Source organism: Pararge aegeria, chromosome 2 (assembly GCF_905163445.1).
Source record: "Pararge aegeria chromosome 2, ilParAegt1.1, whole genome shotgun sequence".
In the NCBI taxonomy this organism is placed as follows: domain Eukaryota; kingdom Metazoa; phylum Arthropoda; class Insecta; order Lepidoptera; family Nymphalidae; genus Pararge; species Pararge aegeria.
In genome coordinates this window covers 1,568,757-1,584,888 of record NC_053181.1, presented here as the reverse complement: position 1 = coordinate 1,584,888, position 16,132 = coordinate 1,568,757, and the positions used below count along the sequence as shown (strand labels likewise).

General features: G+C 37.0%; 1 protein-coding gene across 10 annotated transcripts in view; it reads left to right on the top strand.

The window, feature by feature from the left end:
* LOC120628057 (obscurin-like) overlaps positions 1 to 16,132 on the top strand; it is a 153,485-nt gene that overhangs the window by 46,521 nt on the left and 90,832 nt on the right. For 9 of the 10 annotated variants that reach the window (XM_039896330.1, XM_039896321.1, XM_039896313.1 and 6 more), the window contains one exon: positions 5,297 to 5,434. The exons of the other annotated variant lie outside the window; for it this stretch is intronic. In XM_039896330.1, the coding sequence (XP_039752264.1) occupies positions 5,297 to 5,434 (138 nt within the window). The remainder of the gene's footprint in view (positions 1 to 5,296; positions 5,435 to 16,132) is intronic. 10 annotated transcript variants of the gene reach the window in all.

The following is a 16,132-nucleotide window of genomic DNA, read 5'->3' as shown; positions in this document are numbered from 1 at the left end:
TTAGATGTGTTTTTACACATAGTTTAGTTTTTTGCATTGGTAGGCCCAGAATTACCTTAGGAATTATGCTGTAAACGCAAGCTGTTTTTAACTTATGTATATTTTCGTAGTATATTTATTTATCTCTACTGCTTTCAAAAATCTTTAAAAGTCTTTATATATAGTTCGAAATAGTTAATGATATCAGGTAATCATAGTAGTAATACAGAAGACGTTCTCCGTTATATCCCTTAGTCGCCTCGTACGACAACCTTGGGAAGAGGAGGGATGGTAGCTGGTGACTTTTGTAGGTATTCTATCTGACACTCCTATATCAATTACTATATGTTACACCTAGAAATACATCAGTTACAAAGTAAGTAACCCCTATCGCGATGCGATACTAAACACCGCAGTTTACAGCAGGTTTCAGTAAACGCGCGCTATTTCAGGCTGGCCCAGAAACGATGTGACGTCAATGGCGGCACAGTTTCCTACCCCGACGTGTCATTATGTCGATTTTTTACATTTATCATGATACTATCTGATGCTGCCTAGCTTTGGTTATCCTCAGCAGTGGCGTGCACATCATACATGCACAGAAGCGCTGCCTACCGTAACAGTTTCATATAACTGGTAACGGAGGAGGATTTTGCTATTTTATGCAATTTTACTTCTTTATGCTTACCTTGATCCGAATTCCTGTGCACTGTGTGTATGTCAGACTATAATTGTCCTACAACTACTCGTCATAGATACCTAAAAGGGATTAAGGTTTAAGATCCACGCAATTATAACGAGTAACTCCACCCGTGGTAGAGTCACTACAAACAGACAGACTTGACGTTTTAAAAGTGCTTACATTGCCCACTTGAAATAAATGAATTTTGAAATGAGAGCTTTATGAATTACTAGCTTTTGACCGTGACTTCGTCAGCTTTTGTTCCGAAATTTAAAAAATCCTGCAGTAATATTTGCCTTAGCTGTTCTGGAATAAAAAAGAGCCTATGTCTATCTGCAGGACGCAAACTACATAAATATGTAAATTTTTCTACTCAAAAACATTATAAAATATTACTTAATTCAAGTTTGACGTGTCTGAGTCTGTGACATCGTATTTCCCGAACGGATGAACCGATTATGACTTTATTTTTTGTTTAAAAGGTGGATTAGTCGAGAATCTGTCCAAAATGCCCGCCGCCAAAAAAATCGCTACTGAGGACTCCCTCAGTATGGACAGCGAATTAGCTTGACTAGTGGAATACAATACATTTTGACAAATGCCAAATCTAAGATTGCCGCCACCAAAAAATATGGGTATTAAATGAAAGGGTTTTTTTTTTTAATAAATATACTACGATAATACTACACATCGCCACCTAGCCCCAAAGTAAGCGTAGCTTGTGTTTTGGGTACTAAGATGACTGATGAATATTTTTATGAATTATATATACATAAATACTTAGAAAATACATATAAACACCCAGACACTGAAAAACATTTAATGCTCATCACACAAACATTTTCCAGTTGTGGGAATCGAACCCACGGCCTTGGACTCAGAAAGCAGGGTCGCTGCCCACTGCGCCAGTCGGCCGTCAATTGGATTAGATTGCACTATATTAAAAGCCGGGAGTTTTTTAATTTATGTTAGGTATAATATAATACGAATCGAAGCCGCGACGGTGTTGCCAAAATATTGAGGAAGTCTTCCAATTGCCAGTTATAGTTTGCGTTGCTGAGTTTGTAGTTTTATGCAGTCAACAATGTTGCTCGTAGGTACGGCAGTAGTACAAAAATATAATTTTAGAGTAAGCATAAGGAAGTTCTCTTTTGCTTGCATTTTCGTGGACGGCCGGGAATAACAATTTTAATATGATTCCTAAGGTAATTTTGGACCTACAAATGCATAAATTTAAAGAATTTAAAAACACATTTATTACAGCGAGGTTACTATACAATTGATGAATTTCTTAATGACAAGGTTGCTTGAAAGCGGAGCCGGATCTCCGCTTTCATCTCTCACAAGAAAAATTAATGTTAAAATGTAAAATGTAAATTGTTGATGTTGGAAAAGAGCAACTGCTGAGTTTCTTGCCGGCTTCTTCTCGGTAGAATCTGCCTTCCGAACCGGTGGTAGAGTCACTACAAACAGACAGACTTGACGTTTCAAAAGTACTTATATTAGGCCTAGTTGAATTAAATGAATTTTGAATTTTGAATCTACGTGCTGGGAACCTTTTTTTTTACCGGTTTTCAAAAGCATCATGTAGTAGTATGTCTGTTTCCAGGATGCTATAGGTATAAACTATTGATAGTGTAGTACAGGGCTTCACAACCTGGGGCGCCGTAGAAAGTAAAAATCTACATAACAATCTTAAAACTATTATCTTGAGTTATAATAATAAAAACTTTGAAACTGATTCGTGTTTTGAACGCGCGGACCCTGACATTGAGGCGTCAGGCCGCGTCGCAAACAGTGAAGTGGGGACGTGATTGATGCCGGATGTTGGATAGAAGCAGGCGTTACTTTGCGGAATTCCATTATATATTATGAACATAAAGTTTAATTTGCTATTCTCCGCGAAAAGTTGGAGAATCTGTATGGTGTCATTTACAATTTCTTCTGTCCTTATACTCCACGCCAAACTGAGTCTCAACGATGATTTCATAACGATATCGGATAACAAAGCTAACACTCTGGATGTTTTAACACACATTCGTTTCATCCATGGAGGGTAGAGGTAAGGAGAGTCATCTTATATGGGAGAAAAGTTGAAAAAGTGTCCAGTGTATGCGCTAAATAACAGTTCAAAAATCCTCCACAATGGCGCTGGTGGATGCACAGGGTATGGTATGAATGTAGCAATCGTAGATGAATTGAAGTATGCCGAGTTAAAAAATTTAATGTCATATCGACTAAAGTAGTTAATTATTGAGAATTTCAACAACTTACGTTTTACAAAATATTGTGGTAAATATAACCATACTTCCTTGTTTATTTTTCAAGCCTACTCTAACAATATTTATATTTGGCGCTTCTTTTAAGAGTTACCCTGATGCAAATGTGGCGCCATCCTAATTTAATACATTTTGACGACACTTTTTCATATACACAGATGACTCTCCTTACCTCTACCCTCCATAGTTTAATCATATCATATAAAATAAGTTATGAGGGAAAATCATGATAAGCTTTCGGACCATCTCTCTCTGCCCTATGGCTTTATGAGTAGGTGGTGGCGCTAGTACTAGTAGAGTTTTTTGTGACAGAAGTCGTCCGGAGTAACTACTACCGCCATGCTGATATTGAGCTCTAAGCAATATTGCTTTGTTCCGGTTTGGAAGGCGTGTGTTAGATTATGTGGGGATAGTACTAGGAATAATACTATTTTTCACTTTTTACATTTGACATATAATCGAGCAGAGTTTCCCCCTACAACTACTTGATACAGAATGAATGCTTAAGAAGGTACCGCTTACAATGTTGACAACAAAACGAACCAATGATAATATTTTACGATATTAGTTTCAAGTAAGTTATTTCGAAAAATATATTGTTATTATTCTATTTGGAAAACATTAAATATTCAGAAAAGTGTTATTACGAATTATATAAAGCAAAATAGAACTATTAAAGCAATTCTGTATTAATGAATCTTATAGTGACGTCACAACATGTTTATGGCGTAGCGTAGGTATTAGCCAGGGGGAGCAACCGCTAACACGTGCTTGTTAGCGTAATTACAGGCAAACGGGTTGATAGTTTTCCACTGACCATGGGCCATCTGGTTGTTGATTAAAACAATAAAAACAGTAATTTGTAAGCCGTTTCACGACTAGTGACAGTATACTTATCGCCCTTGCTGTAAATAGTTGTGGGCTAGAATCCTTATTAGAAACCTATGAGGTAATATGCCATACTCCTTTCAGGTGTGTTTTTACCGTAGACTTCAGTTCCATGGTCACTGACCACCAGGTGACAATTCAGCAAAACAAATATTCAAGGCTATGAGTATATCAAACAACCTCGTGATCTTTGAAACCCGAACGCGCTCGGACCCTGACATTGAGGCGTCGCGCAACGTCGCTCAAAGTGAAGTGTCGACGTGATTGATACCAGGATAGTATCACTAGCACTCAGGGGCCTTTCACACATGTTCGCATTAAAAATATTGCCCTAGCGTTATGATTATTAATTAGTTTATGACAACCAGAGGGGCACAACGCTACTACCTAGATATTTTTAGCAGGCTATTAAGGCTTGTTATTGCAATTATTCGATAGTATATTACTGCGTCCTGCATCGAAATACGTAAGTCTAAAGCTTAGCTTTAGAACCTTTTGTCATAAGATCACAGCTCCAAATAATAAAAATATGACAGTACTGCAAATAATCATATTCAACATTAGCTAACATACATAGTGCTTCTTTTACCTACAATATAACCCTTGTGCACGTGGTTTATGAACGCTACGCTCTGCTTATTTTGTACCATGTGCTGCATTGCATGTTTTTTTTTAGAAATAAGTCTTGGTTTAGGTTATTTCTCATGACTTGTTTATTTCAATTTTATAAAGCTTAAAGTTGTTTTTTTAGGCAATGTTAGAACTTTCACTCTAATTTACAAAAGCGTTTAATAGGAAAAGTTTTTCTATTTTAATTTTACGAGGATTCAATCGTGGGTGCAGCTGCAAAATTGTTTAAGAATTGAAATTTTAACAAATTAAACGATATCGGCGCTACCTTGATAGATATATTCCAAACTAAGATGGCTCGTACACTTGTGAATGCACCCTTAACAACTACACAAACCAATCTATTTATATTAATATCTAAGTTTTAAAATAAATTAGGTTTTAGCTCTTCACAAATCTGGGCCTCGAATGTTATTTATACGAGTCAGAGTAGACAAAAAATTGTGTGAAAAGATTTTACTGAATGAAAATAATTGAAAAACGGATCAAAATGACTTAACGATTGTAAAATATTGTCTTAAATTTTTTTATATGTGTATATCATCTAAATAATTGTTAAGTAATATGATACGTACTCTAAAACACAGAGTTTTTATACCCTTAATGGAATATTATTCCGAAATTTTTTAGTCAAATATCTATAATGTAAAATTTCATAAAATCACACGATCCTTTTTACATGTTATTCTTCCGCAAATTCTATCCAAAAACAGAAATGCACTTAATTTTATAATAACTTCCCTTGAATGGACCTTAGTTAGACCACATAACATGTTTTTTCCTATTCAGTAGTCTGATAGAACCCTCATCTGTGTATTAACACTATCCCCTCCCCCAGGAACTCACAAATCGACACGGACCTGGATGTGAAGGCCGAGCTGCTAGACACAACTGCCGCTAAGCACAAGCTGGCGGTGAGGCCGAAGAAGAAACATCCCAGCAAGCAGGTGAAGCGGTGCATCACCAGCAACGAGAGGTAGGTTCTAGAAGTTGAACGCTTTGTCAACGCTGTCACGCTTTTTGCGACAGAGCTCGTCCGGGGACGTAATCCCTATCCCTATCCCTACTAATATTATAAATGTCAATGTAAGTTTGTTTGTTACGCTTTCACGCAAAAACTACTTAACCGATCCTCATGAAACTTTGTACACAGATTCTTGGAAGTGTTTGAAGTAATATAGGATACTTTTTATCCCAACATTAAGCTTGGTTCCATTGAGAGAGGGGATGAGTGTTTGACGATTTTACACCATAACTCCGACAAATTATAACCGATTGAAATAATTATTTTTGTACTATAGAGGTATATGTGTTTAATTTTGCCCAAACTGCGGTTGGAGATAGAGGACAGAACTCTTCAGCGGACAGCAGCAAACCCCTCATTTAAGTCTTAGCGATACCGAATACTTAAAATTTTTTTAGAACTACAACTAAATTTAATGTCACATCAAAAAACAAACGCAGACGAAGTCGCGGGCAACAGCTAGTAAATAAATAAATATACTACCACATCACACATATGGCCTTTATAGGAAGGCTAAGGGTCACTCAGCGAGCGATGGCAAGAACTATATTAGGAGTGAGCTACGTGTTCAAATGAGGAGATCCGTAGAAGAACTAGAGTTTTCGACATAGCGCAACGAGTCGCAATGGGCGGGGCACATAGCTCGGAGAACCGATGGACATTGGGGTTTCAAGTTGTTGGAGTGGCAATCCCGTACCGGCAAACGCAGCGTTGGGTCGACCAGGTGGACAGACGACATCAAACGAGTCGCGGGGAGCCACTGGATACAAGCCCAGAATCGTGGAGTTTTGAACGCTCAACAAAAGACCTATGTCCAGCAGTGGACGTCAATCGGTTCGTTTAATGATGACTACCACATTACGCAATGTCATCTAGCCCCAAAGTAAGCGTAGCTTGTGTTATGGGTACAAAGATGACTGATGTATATTTTTATGAATAAAATACATAAATACTTATAATATACAGTTAAACATTGTCAATTAAATTAATTGAATGTTTCTTAACTCGAAAACAACGCAAAGTTTGAGACTGCGTGTACTAGGGGTACAGACATCGTATTATACGTGATTTATGGTTAACATTAGTCCGTTGTCATGTTGATTTAATAATGACTTACGCAATGTCCTTTGATTCGAATATAGGTGACCCTGTTAATGAAGTGTTAGAATATCTGTTTAATTAATAACGCTATTTTAAATAATTTCATCATATTTTGAGGAATACTTAAATACATTGATATACTTACATTTTAAAGTGAAACTTCTTTAGAATCGTTGTGATTTCAAACCGGATGCAACGGAAAAAACGACAGGTAAGAGACACAAATACACAAATGTGTAGGATGAAGCCGGCAAAGACTGAGACAGAAATATACGTACTATTTTATCTGTTTTTCTCCTATTTAAGTTACCAAGGAAACCGAATAATACCTAGATAAAGAAACTAACAGATAAATGTATAGAGAGAGATAGAAAATATTATACATTTTTTTACCTGTTCTAGTTACCATGGAAACTAAATAATAGACCTTACATTTATCCTAATAGTTCTGATACTCTACATCCACCTCAATATCTCGTAGGCTACAGAAGCTACACTTCCGCCGTGTGTGAATAAATCGCACAGGATTTTCTTTTATTCCACTGCATGTACTGCAATCTTACCTGGTGGTAAGTGATGGTGCAATATAAGATGGTTAGGTTAAGTAAGGTTATGTTAGGGAACAGAATAGATTAGACAGAATAAATCTTAATTCCCATAATTTAAATGACATCTATGTAAACACACGTTTACATAGATGTCATTTAAATATCAATTACGAAGTCACAATAAATAAACAAACAAATATAAATATACTACGACAATATACACATCACCCTCTAACCCATAAGTAAGCGTAGCTTGTGTTATGGGTACTAAGATAACTGATGAATATTTGTATGAATATAATACACATAAATACTTATAATATACAGATAAACATCCACACACTGAGAAGCATTCATGTTCATCACACAAACATTTTTCCAGATGTGGTAATCGAACCCACGGCCTTGGACGCAGAAAGCAGGGTCGCTGCCCACTGTGCCAACCGGCTGTCTAACAGTATATTGCCATTAGCTGGGGTGCAAAAATATCAAACGATTGATTGCAATTAACACAGAATAAAAACATGCAATTTAATACAAAACAATAGCGTTAATTTAGAGTTAAAAATTATTTAAAAGAAATGACAGAAATATTGAATTTATGTTAAATGTCAGTATTAACGACTATTTATAAGCGACTAGCTGTTACCCGCGACTTCGTCTGCGTTTGATTTTTTTTTGATGTTGCATTAAATTTAGTTGTAGATCTAAAAAAAAAAATTCTGTATCGCTAAGCCTTAAATGAGGGGTTTGCTGATGTCCACTGAGGAGTTCTGGCCTCTATCTCAAAAATAAACACATATTATAACCTCTGTAGTACAAAAATAATTATTTAAATCGGTTATAATTTGTCGGAGTTATGGTGTTAAATCTTCAAACACTCATCCCCTCTCCCAAAGAAACCGAGCTTAATGTCGGGATAAAAAGTATCCTATATTACTTCTAACACTTCCAAGAATATGTGTACAAAGTTTCATGAGGATCGTCGGTTAAGTAGTTATTGCGTGAAAGCGTAACAAACGAACTTACATTGGCATTCATAACATTAGTAGGGATAGGGATAGTAGGGATTATGATATAGCGGTACGTGTTTGTCGCTAGAGTGGTAACTAGCCACGGCCAAAGCCTTCCATCAGACCAGACTAGAGAAAATTCTGAAACTATAAATTGCCCCTGACGGAAATCGCACTCGGGACCTCCTACTTAAATTCACAGCGCTCACCGTTGCGTCAGGAAGGTCGCCAATACTTATACGTTTTGTTTAGTTTAATAATAGCAATAAAAAAACACAACTTAAATATGCTTCCAAAACAAAAACAAACGCGGACGAAGTCGCGGGCAACAGGTAGTAATAATAATAAATTTCTTTATCACACAACAAAATATAATACATACCTACATAAAAAACTTATCAATTAAGCTATGGTGTTATGGCGGCCGTATCACTGATAGTGATCTCTACCAGGAGTCCATAAGTGGAAGGTGAGCAACAGTTTCAGAGAATAGTGGTTGGTGTAAAAGTTAGAAGATACATAAAATACGCAACAAACCGCGAATTAAGAACATACAGAAACCGTGTACACGACAAATATTGACGCTATCAAAAACCACTCCACTTTAGGTGTGTTTCTTGAACAGGCGGTTAATCACTTTATACCATTTAACAGTTGACAGTAATTATTTTACCTCTGTTAGACGTGTTCTGTACATTCTGCGGGTGAGAACCGATAAGTGAGCGGGGCGTTTCACTGTTTTTCGACGCAATGCACCGCATGCAATATCCGCTGAATGAGAGTTCCGTAATTTTGTGTAAAAAACTCGCATAAAATTACGTGTTCTATTCTTACATCCTATTAATCTGGGTGGATGGAAGTATTAATGGACGTTGGATACTCTTTCACGCAAAAACTACTGAGCCAATTTGTCTGACTTTTGGAATGGAGAAAGATTATGCCCTGGATTAACAAATAGGCTTCTTTTTATCCCGGGAAAATGTACGGTTCTCACGGGATTCATAAAAAAGTAAAAAACCGCGTACGAAGCCGCGGGCAACAGCTAGTCTCTAAGTAAAGAAAGTATTCCATTGTACTGTCAAGCGCATCGATTCTTGTTCATCAATCTTCTGCGTATTCATAGTTATCTGTTATGGACGTATTTCACGACGCGAAACCGAGCATTGAACAGTTGATCATTGTCATCCTCATCAACCCATTACTGGCCAACTACAGGGCGCGGGTCTTCTCCCACAATGAGAAGGGGTTAAGGCAGTAGTCCACCACGCTGGCCCGGTGCGGATTGGTGGACTCCACACACCTTTGAGAACATTATGTAGAACTCTGAGGCATGTAGGTTTCCTCACGATGTTTTCCTTCACCGTTAAAGCAAGTGATAGTTTAATTGCTTAAAACGCACATAACTTAGAAATTTGAGGTGGGTGCTGGGATTGGATATTATATAAACTTGGATCACGCGAATCGCTTCGTGAAAAATTTAAACAAATAGGTATTCTTACAGTAGCTTCGCAATATATTTATAATAATATAGTCTTTGTGAGACAAAATATTACTCTTTATAAACAAAAAGCTGAAATTAACAATCGACTTACCAGAAACGGACATAAATTTGTGATATCTGCATATCGTCTGCGAAAGGTGCAGAACTCCTTTGCGGGTTGAGTATACGCTTTTACAACTGATGATTCCTAAGGAAATTCTGGACCTACCAATGCATACATTTAAAAAATGTGTAAAAACGCATCTAGTACAGCGAGGTTACTATACATTTGATGAATTCCCAATGACAAGGTAGATTGGAAGCAGCCAGCCTCGCTCTCATCTCCCGCAAGATAGAAAAATGATTGTAAATGTTGATGTTGAAAAAGAGCAACTACTGAGTTTCTTGCCGGCTCTTCTCGGTAGAATCTGCTTTCCGAACCGGTGGTAGAGTCACTACAAATATACATACTTGACGTTTCAAAAGTGCTTATAAAATAGGCCTACTTGAAATAAATGAATTTGAATTTGAATTTGGAACTCGGCTTCCCGAAAGGGAAGGGAGTTGAAGTCCTACCCACTGGGCTATATCCATCTTACCGAAGAAATAAAGAGGGGCAATTCGTCTGTCTTTACAATATTCATCACAGTCTAGCGAGAGTGGAGCAATTTATTGTTGTCGGCATTGTAGGTGACCCGAATGCAAATATTACAAAAGATCTCTGCAAAATCCGCAGTTGATTCGTAACCTAAATATCTATACAGATAAATAAAATGAATGCGGCAGTCTGTGATTTGTACCGACGTGCGACTTAATAATTTGGGACTGTTTAAAATTTTGATTTGTCGGAGATGCATATTTAAAGTAGTAGAGTTTATTTGGCAGACCTAATTTTCTACTAAGCCACGGTACGAAAGTAGTATTGTCATGTTTATTAGTACTGTCGCCAAGCAGCATTGTTGCATTGCTGTGTGCCGGTGAAAATAATTTCTTATTTAGGGGCGACTACTGAATAATTTTCTCACACGTATTAAAAATACGTGAAAATTATTCAATAGTCTGGAGACGTGAAGGTGGTGAATATATAATATGAAAATAAGCATCAGAGATATTAAAAAATCTAAAATTCACGAAAACCACGAACCATACAAGTTGGTTTAATTAAAAAGAAACAGCATTAAAAACGTGTTCTGGATTTAAAATGAAATAAATAAAAACATATATTACAACGATACACATATCGCCAGTTAGCCTCAAAGTAAGCGTAGCTTGTGTTATGGGTACCAAGATGACTGATGAATATTTTACATATAAACACACAGACAATGTAAAACATTAATCATCATCCAGTTATGAGAATCGAACCTAAGGCCTTGGACTCAGAAAGCAGGATCGCTGCCCACTGCGCCAATCGGCCGTCTAAAGATCTATCCCATCGCCATCTAGCCCCAAAGTAAGCGTAGCGTGTGTTATTAGTAAAAAGGTGACGGATGAATATTTTTATGAATAATATACATAAATAATTATAATATACATATACACACAGACACTGAAAAACATTCATGTTCATGACACTAACATTTTCCAGTTGTAGGAATCAAACCCACAGCCTTAGACTCAGAAAGCAGGGCCGTTGCCCACTGCGCCAATCGGCTGTCTAAAGATCACAAAATATGTAGATAAACCACTGACCTCTATTACACTATGTGAGATAAACGCAACAATTTCTCAAAAGTTTCCCACGCCTTGAATTGCCTATTCATTTATTTCGCAAAAAATGGCGTAATCCGCTGTCCAAGAATTGTCACTATGATAAACATTCGCTAATAAAATTAATAGATTCGCTGTAAATTCAAAGTGTACGCTCATATCTCGGTTAGCCACTATTTATTGCTGCTCCGATTCCAATTTTGTGTAATGGCCACATTCGGGGTAAGATTTTGAGCTCGGGCTCTTATGGCAGCTATTTATAAAATCCATTTATTTATTTATTGAACTCTTTATTTGTACACCACAAGAACAAACACTTCAAGACTGTAGTAGGATACATAAGGCGATCTTATCGCTAAGTAGCGATCTCTGCCAGGCAACCTTAGCATTAGGAAAACTAAAAAGGAAAACGAAAAGGTTGGGTACACTGTATATAAAACATACATACGAATACATAAATAAGACTACATAAATACAAGGTATGCTAAAGTATATACTAGTATATTTTATTTTTAATATCTATCAATAGAATAAATACAACAATACTATTGATAGATATAAAACATAAATATTACGGGTCTCCTCTTTTCTCGATTTTCTATCTTAGCCGGTCCCAATCATTATCACTTACATGATGACGATAATCATTAGAGCCCCTCGATCCGCATTGGAGCAGCGTGGTGGGTCCGTGTTCTTAAATTATCTCAAAATTTTCAAAATACTCATTTTCAAATAACGATGTCCAGCTTACCAATGAACCGCCAGTACCTAATCGTCTTTTTAACGGAACTTAGACCTATATACCAGCAATTTACATATGCTGCCCGTCAGAAAAGATAATCACTTGTTACACTTGTTTACACCAACAATCCGTTAAATCACTTAACGGGTCGCTAAAGTAACAAACATTGCTTGCTGGAATCGGCAATCAGAATCGTATTATTAACCGTCATTAAGTTTCTGGTATAAAGTGCTCGTCTCAAAAACTCACCCTGTAATTTCCAAACTATAATTTTTTTTGTACATTATTGTATTAGCGAGTCCTTTGATCTTGTTTTGAAGAAATGGTGGTATTATTATTTATTTTCTGTCATGTGGAGCGTGAAAATCTTTTATTGTATTAAGGGCTTCAAAAGGCCATTGAACTCCTCAGATGTATAAGTACAATTGAAGGTATTACACTAATATTTTTTTTTTTTTAGTGATTCTGAGCCTTATGCGCCTCATAAGAAGGCTCGGAATCACTCAGCGGGCGATGGTGAGAGGAATGTTGGGAGTATATCTACGTGATCAAATCAGGAATGAGGAGAACCGTAGAAGAACAAGAGTTTTCGACAAAGCTCAGCGAGTCGCAAAGCTGAAGTCGAAATGAGCGGAGCACATAGCTCGGAGAACCGATAGACGTTCCAAGGTGCTAGAATGGCGACCCCGCACAGGTAAACGCAGCGTTGGTCGGCCCCAAACGTGGTAGACAGAGGACATAAAACGAGAACGTGGATTTTTGAACTCCCTTCAACAAACCTATGTCCAGTAGCAGACTTCAATCAGTTGAAGTTATTATGGTGATGATAGCCTAGTTAGTTAGAGCATTGACTTCTATTTCGGGGGTTCTATTTTTCCACCCTTAACATTTCGGATAGATGTATTAGGTAAGTTCCTTTAACGTATTAAATTATTAAATAAAAAAAATTACCCACCACTACAACACTGGGCCAGGTGGACTTATACCCTACCTGAACCCTTCTCGTTCTGAGAGAAGACCCGTGATAATAATAATAAAGATATTTGGAAACGTTCCCAAGGGATTTCAAAAAAGCCAGTCACTTAAGCACGAGGCTTCACAGCTAAACCGATTTAAGCAAAATTGAGCCCAAATATTTTATCTTATATCCTGGAGATGGACAAAGGATATATTTTAATCGGAACGTGAACTTGGAGTAAAACTGAGTAGCAATCAAAAACCTCACCAAGCATAAAAAAAACACAATGGACATAAAAAAAGTTACTCGAAAACAGTAGGTGTTAAATTAATCTTTGCACGCAGGAATGCTTTCGAAATTCTGTGTCACATTTAAGTCCGATCCGATTAGTCTTCCATTTCTTAAGAAATACGGAGCGCGTAACTCTAAACAAACGAACAATTAATTAGGCGCTTCAGCAGTTCATACGTTTGCAATTATTCCTACCACAACGTTTCAAAGCAAATGGGCGATGCGGGTCAACGTACACTAGCCGTAAAGGCCGGCCGCACATGGCCTGCCGAGAGAGCAACCAGGTGGTTTATTTGATTGTGTATTGGCTCAACGTATAAACATACATAGTGCTTACTCAAGTCGTACCCAATCACTGTCGTTAATTATAAAAAATTCAAAACTCATTTATCTTAAGTAGGCTCTTTTGTAACGTGAAATCTATGTATTTGTAGTGACTTCCGTTCTGAAGGTTTCATATTTACAATACAGTCTCTACGATTAGACAAGTAGGTATAAAATGGATATCTCTGAATTCCATTCAATCCCGTAATCTTGCAGTTGAAGTTGAATGCAATAATATACTAAGTACTACTTTATAGGAATGTGTCTATTATATCCCATTATATATGTTTCTGTGTAACGTGGGATTTTAAATAAATATGCATTCTTAGAGAGCCCATCATCGCTTTGCGTGAGACCAGTGGCGTGCATAGAGGGTATGCAAAGGGTATGCAGATGATGTTTGGTGTTTTTTATATCTCGTGCTGGAGATTTTCTTCATTTTATATTATCTGCATATCCTGTGCATACCCTCTATGCACGCCACTGCGTGAGACCTTAATAGTCCACAACAAATAGACAATTGTATGTAGTGTATAAGAAAATACGATACAATCAGACTCATTTATCACGGAGTTATGTGAATTTTTAATTCAATCAATTAAAATATCACTTGCTTAACAGTGAAGAACAAAATCGTGACGAAACCTGCATGCCTGAAAACTCTCCATAACGTTCTTAATTGCGTGAGAAGTCCACCAATACACACAAAGCCATCGTACCACTTAGACTATAAGGCCTGAACCCGTCTCATTCCGACCCGTGCCTGGAGTGAGCTGGTTAAGGGTTGACTTGAAATTAGTTTTTTGTAATGAAATGTAACATAAACCAATATTTAATTTGAATATTTTGCGAGCAGTTATCGCTCTAGCTAGATAAATCCCCAATGTGCGGCTAGTCTAAGCTTGGCTTGGAAATTTAAAAGAGGACAAGTTCTCTCACCTACATTTTGTACGCCGCCGCCCACACCGCTCCTGTCTCACAACTGTACCTACAGATATACTATTTCAGCTGCTTTTCCTTTAATATTATGACTGCCCCCAATTCGGTTATAACGCTAATTTCGGGTGTCCAACATATCGTCCATACGTCAACATCTCTCCCAACACCGATATAATAAGTGTCATACAAACAATTTCAACTGGTGATAGCCCAGTGATTACGACTTCGGCTTCACTTTCGGAGGGCCTAGATCCAATCCCAGGACGCAGCTTTCCAAATATTACGTGCTTCAACGGTGAAGGAAAACATCGTGAGAAAATATAGTTGTGTACATGGTATATACCCGTGGAACTATATTTTTGTATTTGTCGAATAAATTAGCGTGGAATAAATGTGGAATCCAGTCGTAGAATTATACAAACCAAGAAAGCATTGTAGAGGTTCTCAATTTAAAAGTGACGTTGTCAGTGAAGTATGTGTAAACGGGTAGTCAGATTCTGCCCATGCAACTGGGTCGAAATATCGACAAATCCAAAAATATTATCGTGTTTTGTACCCGTTGAACTATATTTAAGAAATGTTGTTTAACCACGAAAATCTTAGTTTAAAATCTTTGATCGTGCCAAAACCTACGTGCTTGATAGTTCTCCATAATGTTCTCAAAGCGTGGGAGACTGGCTGTGGCCTAAACCCTTCTCAATGTGGGAGGAGACGTCCTTTAAACAAACTTTATGCCAAAATCAAGTCGATTGGTCGCTTGATTGGGGCGTGACAAACAAACACACTTGTCGTGTCTAAACATTATATGTATCCCTGTGTACTTTCTCGCCTATCGTTCGATCAGATTATAATCGTTCCTTTTGATATCCTAATAAAACAAATTAATACAAACTATCTCTTAATTTAATACGTTTTATCTTTTCTATTTTCACTAGAAACGAGAGAATTCGGCGAATTTTATTATTTGATTGGGGCTATGACAAATGAATTCATGCATACGCGATTGATAAATCAACGGGATAGCGTCGGTTGAGGCAAAAATTAATAGTCACATAAATGCTCACTTGTAATGTTGAATTGTTAAAAGAACAGGCGCGTAGAAGCCATAAATTATGCTTTACAAAATAAGAGGGATTTTGTTTTTATTAAGAGATAAGTTATATATAGATAACACCTAAGGTGGTTAAGGTGTTATCTATATATATATATATATATATATATAAATATATATATATAAATATATATATATATATATATATATAGATAACACCACCATTAATGAAATGCTGTTCGTTAATCTCAGTAAAACTCGAGAATGGCTGGACCGATTTGGGTAATTTAGGTCTTGACAAATTCGTGGAAGTCCAGAGAAGGTTTAAACGGTAAGATAAATATTCATAATGACAGCAATATTCTGTATGTTTGTTAACCAATTTCTCTTACGCAGATGGACCGATTTTGATGAAATTTGTGAAATTGTGTGTGTATTTGAAAAGGTTCCTGGGTGAATTGAAAATAAAATATGACCCGGTAGGTGGGGATGC